This window comes from Filobasidium floriforme (genome assembly GCF_021052385.1).
Source record: "Filobasidium floriforme strain CBS 6241 chromosome Unknown HD553scaffold_1, whole genome shotgun sequence".
In the NCBI taxonomy this organism is placed as follows: Eukaryota; Fungi; Basidiomycota; class Tremellomycetes; order Filobasidiales; family Filobasidiaceae; genus Filobasidium; species Filobasidium floriforme.
The window spans coordinates 293,117-308,001 of record NW_025763622.1 but is presented as its reverse complement, the minus strand read 5'-3'; the positions used below and the strand labels follow the sequence as shown (position 1 = coordinate 308,001).

Sequence of the window (14,885 nt, the reverse complement as noted above, 5' to 3'; positions counted from 1 at the left end):
ATCCCCAACCCCGAACCGGAAACGCTTCGCTGTGAGTCGAGATCATCAAGCGTTAACAACCTCTCAAAGTTACAAGTCCCCCAAATCGCTCATCTTCGCATCAATCCCGCTCGTTCAAAGTTTCAGTCACGATGTCTCTGCCCCAAGTACCAGTCTACGATAAATCGGATCCCCGAGCGGGCGAGCCGTAGGTCTTGGGTGCTCGTGACCTGATGATACACCAACTCATGTTGCACGTACTTCTATTCTGACAGCCCCATCGTTCCCTTCCACGTACCTCGGCATTGGGAGGAAACCTCGGACTACTTTGGTACTATCGCTACTACTCTGGGAGGACTGGCCATGGTTGGGAAACAACCCATGGCTGCTTGGCTGGCCATCGCCGCGGCCATGCTGGGAGTGATGAACGCTCGACCTCTTACGGAGAAGAAGGACAAGACGGGTCAGAGTACGGCTAGCTCGCCATGGGGCGCTTTGGCGTGAGTGCAACTCGTCGGAACAGTCATCGATTCACCTATACTGACATTGCTGGCCTGTATCTCAGAATGGGGGTCGCGGGTCTGCTTGGAACTTATGTCCCCAGAGTCATGATGCCGCCTCAGCCTCCTGCATCGAAGCAGTGAGCGTGTCGGCTTTGGCAGCATTTCATATCGAAGGAATCATCGGTTGTAGCAGATTAGTTCCAGGCAGATCAGATATCGAGTCGATCAAGGTCAAAGTCTCATGGTCAACCCTTACGATCAGGGGAGCATTGAGAGCATTGGGGTACTAGCTATCTTGTATCCACACTTGACCGTTCTGTTATTGGCTAGATATACCCCGCTCCCACTCTTCCGCTTCTTGTACCAGCTTCAACCTCTTCCTCATCTCTTCTTCGTCCCTTTCTGTCGAATCCTGTGGTCCCTCGAACACGTATTCCACACTCAGGACCGCTCTCGAGCGATCCCCTACGGTTCGCCCTGTGATAATGCTGGACTTTTGGCCGTGAGCAGGCCAGGTCCAGCGCGAACCAGGACCTTTGGCGTTAGTGACGCATGGTAATGGCTGTAATCGAATCGTAGAAGCGACGGTCGGTTGTGTGTTCATCGGCACGTGAGCCAGATTGGTGTGTGGCTACAAAGTAGGCCCACGGAAGTCAGATCGTCGAACCGGCACACCTAACGCTTTAGCTACTTACCTCATAGACCCCGTACGCCTGTCCAGCTGGGTAATGCCTCGCTCGTTCTCTTTTCCGCTTCAGCGTTTCCTTCGGTGTCTCGACTACGACACTGCCCGCGTCGATTTGGCTTAACATAGCGGTATTCAGAGCGTCATCGAGGTTTCCCATCGGTCCTGTACCCGTTACCCGCTGTCGAAAGTCGGGATCGCTTTGAAGGAGCTCCTCCACCTTTGCAGACGAAGGGATCTTGTACGTCGGCTTGGCCTCGCTAGCTTGCTCCACCCCATTTGTATTGATGTGGGCGACCGAATCATGGCCGTACTGCCCGTGCCAAGCAAACATGTGCCTGACCTCCCCTAAATCCATCATTCGCTGTTTCCGCTCTTCACGTAGCTCTGTTTCCAACTCTCGAGCCGAGATGGCCATTTTCCACATCCAATTATCCGGCCCGACATCGTCGTTTGTCAATTTCGTGCGTCTGTGATTGATGGCCGCGCTTGTCCAGGGATCAATGCCTGCCTCTCCCCAATGCGTCGTAGGAGCTCCCGGTGCGTAAAAAGGTGCGCCTATCGCTCGATCGTCTCCTCGAGTTGCACGTTCAGTAGCAGCTTCTCGATGGCGTACTGGCACGAAACTACCAGGATCGATACCGTCCTGCCGACATCGCTCAGCCGCAGCGTCTTCGTAGTAATCGTCGATAACATGACGCCCGTCTGTGATGGCCGCAGGTGATAAGTACAGCGACATTGATGATGATCTGATAACACAATCTCACTTTTGATGATAGCAGCACCCATGTACTTGTAAATGTTCCTCGCGGCATAGATCGTCACCGGCCTGTCGTTACGGAAGTTTGACCCGCTTCCGATCCCGGTCTCAAGCAGCAAGACCTTTTCCGAATCTGTCAGGTAGGCCTTGACGAGCGAATGGTATCGTCGTGCCAGGAGAGATGAGTCGGTATGTCCAGCAGCTTTCGCCACGTCGATACCGAGCATGTAGAGTTTTTCGGTGTTAGATCGTTCTGGGAGGGTAAAGGTCGTCACTCGGTATTCTCGTTCGGCTGAGATGATGCACGATGTTGTCAGCTCAGGCTCGAGGTCAAAGGCAGGTCAGCTCGACTCACAGCCCAAAAGTCTTCCGTTGGAGTCGACCTTGGTCTCTCCCTTCTCGTCATCTTCCATAGCAACCTCGTCGTCGACGACCTCATGAGGTACACCTCGCACCTTGTGCATCTTGACGCCTACAATGTCAACGGACATAAGAACCAGCTCATACCTCCCGTCGCCCTATCTCGAAACTCACGTCTCCCGATCCCTGCCATCGGCCTATGCTCTCCATCCTCTTGTGCTGTATCCTCGTCCTCTGTATTCGCTCGGCTCTGTCGAGCTGGTCTCGTAGCCGTCCGACCACGACCTCGTCCTCTTGGTCGTCCTCTACCTCTTCCAGAGCGGATGGAACGAGCCTTTTGTCTTCGCGGCGTCCCCACTTGCTCAGGTTTCTCATCATCATCGTCTTCTTGATCTTCGTCGTCTGATAGGTGCTATCTGCTTCAGTAAGTGATAGATATCTGTGTCTCCTTCTGCACTTACCATTGCCATCCTCCATCACGACATCATCTTCGCCTTCCGCGTCCTCGTCGTCAGCTTCAGCATCGGCGGGTTGCAAATTCATAGGGTCGGTGTCCTGTCCCTCTCCATCAGATGAATGTTCTGAAGGTTCCGGATCATCCGTTCCTATCGGTACCTCTGCATAAGATACGCTTTTGGCGAGTGCTCTCCGTCGAGGAGTCGAGCTAGCACTGGGTTCTGGGATGGACCGTCTGATGGCCGCCTCGGCCGAACTTGCAGCTGATCTTCTCGTCCGGGTCGAGTAACTCATACTTGGTGCGGGTTCAACTATTGTTGGTAGATGTCGCTATGCACAACGACAAAGAAGGGGGTCGTAGTTGGCGATTGAGACACGAATATGCCTTTTGATTCAAGAGGGACGACTGATCTCGCGTGTCTCGCGACGCGCCGAGCTCTTCGAAAGATGAGAATACTCTGCAATCTGCAAGCACAGATGACGAGACCTGTCAACGATAATTGTCCAAGTCATGATGATAAGATGATACGTCTTTGTCTAGTTACAGTCCCACTTCCACTTCCATAGGTACAGAAGAAGAAGAAGGCGAGCCCGGCAAGGAAAAAAAAAGATGTAGTAGCAGACGTTCCCGGAACAACCAAATTCACTCGAGGGGGAAAACAGAGGGGGGAGGGGAAGCAGAAGGATATCCGGGGATGAGACCCGTAGGTAGATAGGCCGACATGTGGTATGTGGCCGACCTCTCTCCTATATGGCCATGATCTTTCCGTGTTTGTTCGAGACTCGAGCTTAAGCTGCGGCTTGTTGAGGAGGCAGGTCCGCTGCCACAGGTCCCTCGGCACCCTCGGCGTTGATGTCACCCAGATTGTGGAAGTCTGTACGACGAGATAGAGAAGCAAGGTCAGCTCTGCTGGATGATCCAGAAGCAGCAGGAGCAGGAGCCTTCACTTACCCAAGATCTCGCTGTACATCATCACCTTCCAAGTGTCGACGGGAAGGTCGGCATCGTTAAAGCTCCAGTCGAACACCTCAGCGGCGGAGGGCTCATCGGTCGGGTCGTGGTAAGGAGCCAGATACTCGTGAGCGAGACCGTCGGTAGCGGTGATACGCTTGCGGGGGTCAAAGACCAGCATCTTTTCCAGCAGATCGAGAGCTGCAAGCAAGGGGGTTTGAGATATCAATATGCTATACTTGATGCGAAGGTTTCATCCGGTTCTTTGCCGACTCACCCAAGGGGTCGGCGTTGGTGAACTTCTTGCTGAACGGTACTCGTTCTCGCTTGGGCAAGCTCTGAACGAATCGGAGGGTCTGTGTGTGAGGCGAACGCGATATCAGCTTCTGTGGCCTGTAACTCCCCAAGCCTTCGACCGCCCTGCCGCAGCACTCACGTTCTCACTGGCGATGGTCTGGATGACATCGTCGGGAGGAGTACCGAGGAGCTCGGTGATGATCGAGAATTGGTTGACGTCTGTTCAGACCCGCCGTCCTTATCAGCACCACGTACTTTCTCCAGACACTGCTCGGCGAACTCACGGTCCTTTCCGGGGAACAACGGCTTGCCCTCCAACATCTCGGCAAAGATACATCCTGTACTCCAGATGTCGACAGCGACGTCGTACTTTTGCCAGGTCAACATGATCTCGGGAGCACGGTAGTATCTCGTCGACACGTAACCGGTCATCTGGGGGTCCTGGATACGGGCCAAACCGAAATCACAGATCTGACGAGAGGAAGCATGCGTAGCCCAATGTCAGCCGGGGAACAGCGAGTCGAATCTGTTGGTCGTAGCAACGCACCTTCAAGTCACAGTTCTCGTTCACCAGAATGTTGGAAGGCTTCAAGTCTCGGTGGACAACACCTGCCGAGTGCACGTATTTCAATCCACGCTGGAGTCGATGAACATGCAAGGTCAGCCAGGTCTGATCCAGAACAACTCTGTTGGTGCGGAACAAGCTCACCAAGATCTGGTACAAGAAGTACTGGATGAACTGCTTCTCCAACGGCCGCGAAGTCAAGAGACGGTGCAAGTCGGTTCCCAAAAGCTCGGTGACGAAGTAACTGATAGTACCAGATGACAGACGGGTTGTTAGCGATGCAGTTGCTTGCAAGAGGAGATGAAGGCACTCACATGTCCTCTAGAGGCGAGATGAAGATGTCGCTCAAGGAGATAATCTACGGGTAGAGAGGCATACGAGTTGTCAGCTAATGGAGTTCGGCTGGAAATCTTTCTTGAACCTGATATCTGCTAGTGGTCGGCAAGACAAGGACGGCTGAAGATGTGCCTTCTCGCTGTTATGCGCATACACTAGCGAATATCCGCTCGCGCCGACATATTCTATGCCTGCTCCATCCCGGTTCCCCAAGCCACAATCGCAGACCCCCCCCCCCCCCCCTCATGTCTGAACACATCGACACCGGCGTCTAAAACACTCACGTTCTCGTGCCTCAAATGCTTCAACAACTTCAACTCTCGGTAAGTCCTCTTGCTCAGCACGGGGGTCGAGAAGGGCTTCATGATCTTCTTGATGGCGACGGCGGTTCCTCCGAGCTGGTCCTTGGCGGAGCTGTGTCGATCCGACGGGAGGGAGGATCAAATCGTGTGAGGTGAAGAGGAGGTTGGAGGAAAGGAAAGGGTTGGAGAGGATTGATAGTCGAGGTGGGTGATCCAGGAGGTTGCCATAATCGATGCACAAGTATGAACGTTGACCGACAATTTGAAGGTAACGAGGAGAAAAAGTATTGATGATCGTCAGCACGACCGATCTCGAGTGCCTTTGGATCCCACGTCGTCGACATCGATCTGAACAAGCGTGCCGTCCATCTCATCACAGCCTCCGTTCGCAAATATCCACTCTGCTCTCCAGCAGACATCGCTTGCTCCCTTCCTGTATGCGATTGATCGTATCGAGGATGGTCTCGAACATTCATAAGGAGGAGGATGATGATCCTTATCGCCCGCCCCTATCGATCCTCTTCCCCCGTCGACCGCTCTGCCTCGGATACCTTCATCACCCCGTCCTCAACCCACATCCCCCAAAGCAGAACGAGGACGCAGATCGTACACAGATTCAAAAGGTAACTCACCAGACAAGACCGAAAGCACCCATACCGACCGGCTGGAGGTCGACATAACGGGTGGTAACCTCAAAGACCTAGTGTACCGAACCACCGAATCGACGAGCCGCGCAGAAAGCCGGAGAACAAAGATGACGTCGATCAGAGCAATTTGCGTAAGAGGAAAAATACGAAGATGAGTGGCCAGTCGTTATCAGCCAAAGACGTCCGAGAGGACGATAGGTGCGGAGGACGTACGGTTCCAAAGATGGAAAGTTTTACGAAATCGGCCATTCTGACGTTGACGTGAGATGTGATACGTTTGTTCTCGATTGTCGGTTTGTGTGCGGATAAGCTCTAGGTCTAGGTTTCTAGGTCTAGGCGTCTAGTATCTAGTCCGAGATGTATGTGCTAGTGCTGATGTGTTTGGTAGTAGATGTGCAGGGCCTGGTGTTGTAAGCTCGAACTCGAGGTCGAGATGCGAGATTGTGATAGGGTGCGAGGTTGATCTGATTTGTTTGGTCAGAGGGAATGAGGTGAGAGGGTTGACGGGGGGATAAGGAGGCGTGCGAGGTGGACTTGTTCACAGAGAGGAGAGTGACAGTGGCCTAATTCGAGGTCGAGATCGATAGCAATCAAGCGGTGTCGATGTCGAGAGAGGGAAGAGAGATGGAGGAAAGGTAGGTAGGTGTGAGTGTAGGCAGGTGGGTGTGCGTTGTGAGTGAGATGTGGCGTCGTCCGCGGTCGATTCGGGTTCCGGCGTCGAAAAAGCGGACAGCGAGAGAGCGAGCGAGACAGCGACGAGGACGTGATGAGACGAGGGGCACCGGGTCACTTTCGCGAATCAATTAAACATCACAGCAAATACAAGTTCGAAGAGTAGAGATCGGCAGGGTCAACCCCTGGGGTCGGGATGGTTGGCTCGAGGAGGGAGGCCGGAGGCAGCGATCAACAACGACGATGAAAGGTGCTTGCGTACGTAGGTGAACGCGCGGGAGCAGAGGGAGAGAGAAGAGAGAAGCCTCGTTTTGGTTCACCGAACGTCAAGAACATCCGGTTCAAGCACCCGCAGCTCGCTGGCATCTTCGAGCTGCAAGCAGATCGAGTGGCCAGTGGACACTCGACCTGGAAACTGAGTATCTGCACAGCACACGTCGCATTGCAGGTCGAAGATGTCGCGAGCGTCCCCAGGCGGAGATCACGGCCCTATCTGCCTCCACCCCGAGGTCCAAGATGATGACTGGAACCCACCCCCTTTTTTCTCACGCGATGTATCGCATTTCCCAGACAGTTGTCTATCGTACAATCTCTCAATTTCACTTGTACACTTGGCTGATACAGCATATGTATATACCTTTGCGCAGTCTTCGAACGATGTACAGACGGACATGATAAGTACTCGCATCCCGAACCCGAGTAGGTACAGGTACGGACGCAAGCGCAGATTAGACCTCGAAGCGTTTCATCGAGAGCGCCCAACACAAGCTCGCGCCGACCGCCATTTCCGACAGGGCCCTGGCCCAGCCCGGACGGCTGTATCTAGACTGAACTCAGTGTAGACGATTCAGTCGCATGCGAACCCCAACGTTTCAGTACAAGCTTCTTCAAAGAGATCGAGAGAACCGTCAATGGCCGTCAATATCGTCCAGGCGCTCGACGAGAAACGTCCTCCCCAAAACGATTACCCTCGATCCCGAACGTCAGAGGTCGAGGATCGAGCGAGATCGAAAAAGGCACCAAGGACCACGCGTCATCGCGGAATCAAAAGTTCTCTTGTCCTCCTCTCGACCGGAAGTTAATTCGGCGTGGGCCATGCGCGACCTCGGGTGGCTGATCGCCGGGGTGGCGTCGAAGAGCAGAGCGACCATGAGACGTGATGATTTGATGATGGCGCGACAATTGAATGACGGTCCATGTCATCTGAGCATCTGACGGATTCAGCTCTCCATCGTGGCCATGAGAGGATGCCAGATATATGACAGATCTCACAAGCTAGTAGCTAGGAGTGTATATAGATCGAGATCGACCCAGGCGACAGATCAAACATGGACCCCAGATCCATCATCACCGATGCACATCAATCCGTCGCGGTAACCGACATGTCGTCCGATACGTCTTTCGACGCACTGGAACTTGAGGAGGTGAACCGCGATATCGAGGGGTAGGAAGAAGAGCTAGTTTCGACTGAGAACCGGAATAGTCCAGAAAGACGGGCGGAGCTTGGGGGAAGGCTTCGAGAAGCCCGACAGATCTTGGAAGCGATCAAGGATGATCTTGCTAGTCGCGACAATCGCTTCATAGACCGCAGTCCGGAGTTGGCAGAATTCAAAGACTCGGATATCTTTTCCCAATTGCGAGATTCACATCAATGGGCTCGTGGACCGTTTTCTATGAAATCTGTGGGACTGGCATTGAAACAAGAACCCGTTAAAGGGAGAAGCCGCAAACTGGAGGGGGGCCGTTCAAGGTAGCGAAAGGCGCATTTTCAGCTAGTAGTGGACCGCGATCACGACGCCACAAGGGCGACAACGGGTCATTTCGCAGCCATAGCATCAACGCAAGCCTCGACAGGGATAGGCTGGAATCGTTGGCAGGATCCGCTCGAACTGATGACTCGGCTCGTACTGAAGTGGGATCTTTTGTCGACCATACCAACCTCCTGGAATCAGGTTATGTTCCTGAAATCGACATCTGTGAATAGCGAACTTTGGATATGTGTTCCCGAAGATGTGCCAAGACTTTACTTATGAAATGTGTGGAGTCAAATTGTACCGCTAGGTGGTAAACAGTATCGCGGCAAGCAGATTGACAGAGGGGATGTTCAGCTCGATGAGACAGTGTCAAGCGGGAAGGGACGACCCTAGTATAAATGGACGAAAGACATTGACCATGATCTTTCGTCTATCTTTTCAAGCAATACCGATGCTCCCTGTTATGAAGGAAGCACGATGTACCATGGGCGCAGATGAACAGATGTAATCGAGAGCATCTCGGTCGTGCCGTAACGAGACCGCACGGCGATTCAGGATGACCTGCTACACACATTGCTTCTCGATACTGGAGAAGGCCTGGCGGATCGACCATAATGATGATTCACATCCGCGACGAAGTAGGTTCGGGGCAGCTAGGGTGAGTGTTGGATAATCACGCTGCTTGCGGTGGGACGATGCGTTCATGCTAGTCTTACCATCAATGGTAAGCCCTCCGACGAGCTTCCCGATCCATTGGATATCGCCCTCCATTGATGCTTCATGGGGTGCTTTGCCACGCGGCATGTGGAACTTGCAAATAGCTCATCGCTGTAGTCACGAGATCGAAGGCATAGATCGCAGGCATGGTCCTTTGAGAACGTCGAAGTTCCATGTACAGTAGCGAGCCCGCCGTGAGACGCCCTTGACCATAAAGCTGTGCTGCCACCCACTGCGAGGAATGGTGTCATCCTCTATCAAAGGAGAGACCGTAACATCGGGGGTCAAGCATGAGGGAGTTACGTATATATAAGTGGGGCATCGCATTCGAACCACTACCGAAACCGATTGCAATATCAAAAAGGCACATTAACTCGAACTTCTTCCAATACCTACTGTCCATCATCCCAACCAAACATGACGTACGTTCAGTTCACCAAAGAAAACATCGAAGCTCTAGGTGGATACGTGGGGGGTGCGGCTACGATGAAAGATGCAGATATTTATAGGCAGTTGGCGGCAAGGCACACCAAGCTGATGAAATTGCTGAAAGAAGACGGAAGCGATGGCCCGGGCCTGACGGCAGCGTACAGAGAAATCTCCGATGTTGCCGAATTCTACATGAAGCGGGATTCCCGGCTCGACCTCGATGTAGCGTTTGTTGCTGCTCAGGCGAAGCAAGATGGACCGCAGCACCAAGCAAACAATGGCAGCTCTGCTGCCACTTCCACCAAGACCAACGCGGAAGACGCAGATCCAGAGGATGCATACGGTTCAGATGGAACTGCTATTGCCGAGCCTTCTCGCCCCAGCATGTCTGGTCAGAGCGGAAAGTAGCTCAGGATCTCAATCGTAGTGTTGACCATGGCAAGTGAGGGGATACAAGATGCTATAGCGGGGATACGATGTTGTAAATGTATTCTTGCTTCCCTTCGCAAACGCGGTGTACAGTTGGGTTTGCATGTCTATTGTGTCTATGGAAGATGTCACAGAAAGAGAGCCTTCCTTTTTCTGTACAGAGCGGAGCGATGGCTCGCACCTGGAGGACGTGAACAGTAGAATCTGCTATGTTGACAGCTTCAAAAGGGATTACCAGCCCCTTGATACAGATTCTACCAATACCGATAGTTCAGGTGATACTGACGGGAAGATGCCAAAAGTTCAATCGGTCAACGGTGTTGGCGGATCGTACCATGTCCAGTCACAGCAATTAGCTGTCGATGGGGTGCTCGGGGATGGTAAATTCAAGGGGGAGGAGGCACCCGTACAGTTTATCCTAGTTTGTCGCGGCTGTGCGGATCTGATCCTAGAGACTAGAAACCTTGGGGGCTTCATTCATTGTACTAGATAGAGAGTTGGACAGTTCAATATTTTCCAGCGATGCTACCTCGCTCTCCTGATCCCCGGATACGTCGGGACCGTAAGGACCGAATCCTTTTGAGAACCCCAGCCTAATAAAATAGCGCCAGGTCTGGAGAGGGAAACAGGTTCGTCGAATTCCAAGAAGCGGGCAGTCTGGCGACCACGTGATCTCATATCAGGAGAAGTAGCTGCGACTTCTCAACGAACAACAAGTGACTCGGAATGCGTACATATAGGTGGCATATTCTGTCTGGTCCGATTGTTCAGAGGCTAGTTCAAAAGGACAAACAACCGTTTCCTCTTCCTTTCCTCCTACAAGCACTTAATATCGACCTACAGATGACTGATAGTGTACCAACCGTAGCCGAGTTTACCGCCCTCCTCAAGGAACATGTCCCAGATACCGATCAACTATCTGGATCCGAATTGGAAGCGCTGCACCTCTGGAAAGCCGAGAAAATGGGCGAAAAGCTGATGCTCGAGTCAGGGTCGGATACTTCAAACCTGGATGCTAAAGCGCTGCGAAAGCACAATCTCTTGGCCGCATGGGCAATCGTGTGTGACAAAGCTTATGCCACCGCTCCGAAGACATCGACGCCTCCAGCTTCTGAAGATCCCGAACAGGAAGGCCCGGGATGTTCGACGAGAACCGAAGGTGCTGCTCGTACATCTGAGGACGCTTCGGACTCCGAAGAAATTGTAGCTTTGGGAGGGAGAGAGTTCGTTGGCAGCTTTGAAGTACCCACACAGAATACGGACAAGCTCGACATTACCTGAAACAACGAGAAGACGACAAAGAGGTTCGCCACGAGCAAATGTCCAGGTAGTCATGCATATATCTCTAGGGTATCAGCTTGTTGTATTGTAAATTTATCTTCACCAGATGTGTTTCGCTCTGCCATTGTATACACGATATATTGTTTGAATGATAGGACGATGGATAATCCATGGACCTTTTTCGACCCCCAAACGTGGAGTGGTGCGTCTGATCGATAAGGTTTAGGGTGATGCTCGCCCTCTGCCTTACAAGAGTGTGAGAACGTCGAATTGTAAGCTTGGTCAGTTGATCCGGCAGCGAATCAGAAGCTTCAGGATGTGGGGTTGCGCAACCCCTGGTGCTCAAATTTGAGTCAAAGAAGCTGCCAGATCACCCTGTGAACAACGGTCTGCCTTTCCCTTTCTCTTCGGGGGTCACGCGACTGAGATATCGCCATCGTCCGGCTTTGACGCCTCAAGATTCATACGCGCGTGATCGACCATCCTATCGGCTGAAAGGAAGGTCGAGGTTCTTCGAGCAGGCGTAAGGACACGGTAGCATGTATGAGGCTATGTTCTGCGATCGCGACATCCAGTTTCAGCCCCTTCCACTTGACCCTAAGCTGTCACAGGACCTAGGCACGTTGTATGGCCTTTGCGTGAACATTCGCAATCGCGTCGAAACGGCATAGCAGGCTTGAGAAGGACGCTACAGAGCACCTGTATCTAGCATGATCTTTGACCATGAAGATATAAATATGAAAGGATCGCAATAGTCGCCATTGCACAGCTTGACAGTACAACTGTGAGGTGCCTTGTCACATGCTCTACTCAACAGACGGCCTCGAAGTTTTCCAGTGTGATAAAGGCACTTCGAGCCGTCGAGAACCCTATCACGAATCCTGACAAGGGGTAAATTAAGGGGTATGGTCTGCTGATCACGTTCGAGAATCATATACGTGATATCATGTCAGTCTTGTTCGGGATGAATGGAAGGGTAGGTGAGTATCGCCTGATGAACGGGTATAAATACGCAGCTCGCCGGGTCGAGAGATATCAGGATTCCATGATTAGCGTTGTACAGACCATTCGTCACATCTCACTACACTCGCCACCTCAACCCATCCCACCAAACATCACTTGTCATGAGTTCCTCCCAGCAGCAACAGCCTACTCAAGAGCAAACTACTGTCTCTGGGCAACGGAAAGACACGCCCAAGCAGCAAAAGGCTCAGCCGGCGCCGACGCAAACAGATACCTCTGGCAACTCTGGCTATGCTCCCCAAGACGATGGTTCCTCCATCGGTTCGGACCCCTACCATGGTCAACAAGAAGAGACCCCGTCCCATGCGAAGCTTGAAGACTCTTACGGGGGAGAGCAGTCCTCTTTGGGAGGATACGGTGAGAATCCGTACGAAGGGTCCAATGAATCATCATGTGATTGGTGAGGGCTCGGCTGAAAGTCTGGTGCAGCTACGTGTAACTACAGCCAGTCTACGATAGAGATCTTGTAGTCAGTCTCAGAATGGAGCATCGACTCATGCTATCGGCTTTGTGACGCAACGACAATCCGTAACCCCTTGAGAGAAATATGCATCGTTGTTCCCCATCGCCCACGTTGTATTGTCGGTGCTTGGTCGCGCGAAACGGGAGATTAAAGGAGGCCGACGCTTTATCAATCTCTCAACATCTTGGAGATATTAGAAATGCAGCTGGCCGGCCTCTTCGCTTATTCTAGCTGATTGTCAGAGACACTCATTCTTCTACACTCCTGAGCGATCTCACAATGTCCGTCGAAAAACAGTCTTGTGAACCGGAACGACCCAGACAGCTCTGTCGCAAAGAGTTTCTGACAAATCCGTACAAGTACCTTCAGACGTCTTGTGTCGTGCGTGATCGCGATGCATTCATCATACTCTACAACCTTCCTTTCACCCTACTCGGCATGATGTTATACCTTCGTGCTCCTTAGCCAAGCTGCAGCATATTTAGCTTGGCATGCGCCTTAGTATATAATACAACGCCTTACCTATTAATAATACAGCATCCCCGTTCCACTATGCTCTCTCTTTTTCTCCTTATCTATCTTTACCCCTGACTCATGGTATCGCTGTTGCAGCTCAAAAGGACGAAATCGGTAAATATTCAGGAGGTCCTGGGACTTCTGGAAGACTATAAGGAATACTACCAAGAGATAGCCAAATCTCACGCCAGCCTCAGAAACCATCCTCGTCTATCTCACAGAAAGGAAATACTCGATAGCCGTTACAGGCGTCTTCATATGTCGCTCCCGGTTAGAAATTGGCTGGAAAAGGACCTGGAAAAGGAAGTGCAAGCTGCCTTCGATGACTTGTGCAGGTCTGGCTCTATGGAATGTACCACTACCACCAGGGACTCATGGGATCGAATGTCCCAACACAGCTCATTTTCGATGAAGCCGTCTACCTGAAGATCTGGTGACGGATGTTTCCCTTCCAAAGATCTCCGGGTGGCGTCCCGGTTCTGTATCCGATGAATCCCTGTCATGTAATTCTCTTCGATGAGCACCTTCCCATACCTTTGGTTGATGCATGTCGATTGTATGACCCTACGTATTGCAGATACTGCAAAAGCAGCGGGCTCTGATGTGCGTTCGTCCGTCTGGAGTAGTATTGTCCCCCACAAAGCTGAGAAGATCGTGGATCTTGACAACGTGTATCTTTGGCGGATCCAGTCGTTCAAGCGAAACGTCTGAAAGTACTAGCAAGTGATTGTGGCTTTTTCCTATGCTCAACATAGGCCCTCACCCGCCTTTCCCCAGGTTTGGTCAAGAGGGCCAACAGGACCTCCTTACTTGGCAAGCGGGTTTGAGACGATATATTGTTCAGTGTAAAATTGAACTGATTACCAGCGGTGTGATTTCTCACACTATTGAATGGCAGGGAGGAACCTATGCCCTTTTCATCTCTCAAATACTTATCCTCCTGCACGATTTCTCTTTGAAGATTGAGTGGGTGTTAAGGGTTTTGTATCCCAACATCCCTCTACTCTAGTATGTTTGCGCCGCTGGAGATCACATCCACCAAGCAAAGAGTGAGCCCTGATGAGACGTTGTCAAGTCTCGGGTTTAACACTGGTCCTTCTTCTTTTACAAGCACCTTGAGACACAGGAGGTACGCAACCACGTAGACGGAGAAGGAGATGAGAAAGAAATGGCATAGCTTGTCAAGCGAGCGAGTTTCGGCGGCTATACACCCTTGCAAACCCAGTTTGGATGCGCCTATGCTAAAGTGTCATGTCGCGTGCTCTTATGTTTAAGCCGTCTGACCGACCGTCAACTCGGCAGTTTGAGTTCCTGAGAACAAAGCTGGTGAATTCAATCCCGTCAATCGACTTCGTTGCTTTCGGCTACAAAGGATGACGCTGTTCGCAGCTGAAACCTACGCGCACCCAGCCTTCTCGGCACCAAATCCCGGCTGCGGATCGACCGTAACACGGCCACAGCCCTCTCTTTTGATTCGGATTCGCCGCTCACTCTGGACGGAGTTTTCTATCGTCGTGAACCCCCACCCGGCCTCATTCTCTTGGTATGTCGCAAGCAAGCCGTCGTCTACGGCATGTCCGCCATGGTGATATCGGTCCTGACTGAGATCTGGTACCTTGCTTTCGCGGGATCGAACTTCACTTACCCACTGGACAAAGCATAACAGCCCGGATGATCGCTGTCGCCAAAGGTCGATGCTGATCTACCGTCGATCGATTCAACTCGTTTTCGAATTGGCGCAACCTCTCGTAAAAGGGGT

The 14,885-nt window shown here is 52.1% G+C and overlaps 5 protein-coding genes across 5 annotated transcripts; 2 read left to right on the top strand and 3 right to left on the bottom strand.

The window, feature by feature from the left end:
* Positions 1–79: 79 nt before the first annotated feature.
* Positions 80–659, top strand: HD553DRAFT_346851 (uncharacterized protein). Its single transcript, XM_046183251.1, has 3 exons — positions 80–187; positions 255–479; positions 545–659. The coding sequence occupies exons 1-3, from the start codon at positions 132–134 to the stop codon at positions 621–623; spliced, it is 360 nt and encodes a 119-aa protein (XP_046039979.1). The 5' UTR covers positions 80–131; the 3' UTR covers positions 624–659.
* A 142-nt stretch (positions 660–801) lies between these two features.
* HD553DRAFT_266909 (chromatin remodelling complex Rsc7/Swp82 subunit-domain-containing protein) lies at positions 802–2,391 on the bottom strand (the record flags this gene model as incomplete). Its single annotated transcript, XM_046177507.1, has 4 exons — positions 802–1,113; positions 1,178–1,872; positions 1,935–2,219; positions 2,283–2,391. 4 exons carry the CDS (start codon positions 2,389–2,391, stop codon positions 802–804), a joined length of 1,401 nt encoding a protein of 466 aa, XP_046039978.1.
* Positions 2,392–3,532: 1,141 nt separating this feature from the next.
* HD553DRAFT_338027 (mitogen-activated protein kinase) lies at positions 3,533–6,091 on the bottom strand (the record flags this gene model as incomplete). Its single annotated transcript, XM_046182321.1, has 11 exons — positions 3,533–3,618; positions 3,696–3,896; positions 3,973–4,051; positions 4,132–4,211; positions 4,277–4,463; positions 4,540–4,629; positions 4,702–4,801; positions 4,872–4,915; positions 5,178–5,307; positions 5,828–5,895; positions 6,056–6,091. 11 exons carry the CDS (start codon positions 6,089–6,091, stop codon positions 3,533–3,535), a joined length of 1,101 nt encoding a protein of 366 aa, XP_046039977.1.
* Positions 6,092–7,737: 1,646 nt separating this feature from the next.
* On the bottom strand, positions 7,738–9,072 carry HD553DRAFT_332913 (uncharacterized protein; the record flags this gene model as incomplete). The annotated part of the gene is made up of 3 exons (XM_046182081.1): positions 7,738–8,138; positions 8,246–8,433; positions 8,841–9,072. 3 exons carry the CDS (start codon positions 9,070–9,072, stop codon positions 7,875–7,877), a joined length of 684 nt encoding a protein of 227 aa, XP_046039976.1. The 3' UTR covers positions 7,738–7,874.
* Positions 9,073–10,686: 1,614 nt separating this feature from the next.
* Positions 10,687–12,687, top strand: HD553DRAFT_321060 (uncharacterized protein; the record flags this gene model as incomplete). Its single annotated transcript, XM_046181213.1, has 6 exons — positions 10,687–11,066; positions 11,280–11,326; positions 11,880–12,015; positions 12,078–12,104; positions 12,188–12,547; positions 12,618–12,687. The coding sequence occupies 6 exons, from the start codon at positions 10,687–10,689 to the stop codon at positions 12,685–12,687; spliced, it is 1,020 nt and encodes a 339-aa protein (XP_046039975.1).
* Positions 12,688–14,885: the final 2,198 nt, after the last annotated feature.

Coding starts and splice junctions, on each gene's coding strand:
- HD553DRAFT_346851 (XM_046183251.1), top strand. CDS start 132: ATGTCTCTGCCCCAAGTACCAGTCTACGATAAATCGGATCCCCGAGCG. Junction 188..254: donor GATCCCCGAGCGGGCGAGCC/GTAGGTCTTGGG, acceptor CTATTCTGACAG/CCCCATCGTTCCCTTCCACG. Junction 480..544: donor TCGCCATGGGGCGCTTTGGC/GTGAGTGCAACT, acceptor CCTGTATCTCAG/AATGGGGGTCGCGGGTCTGC.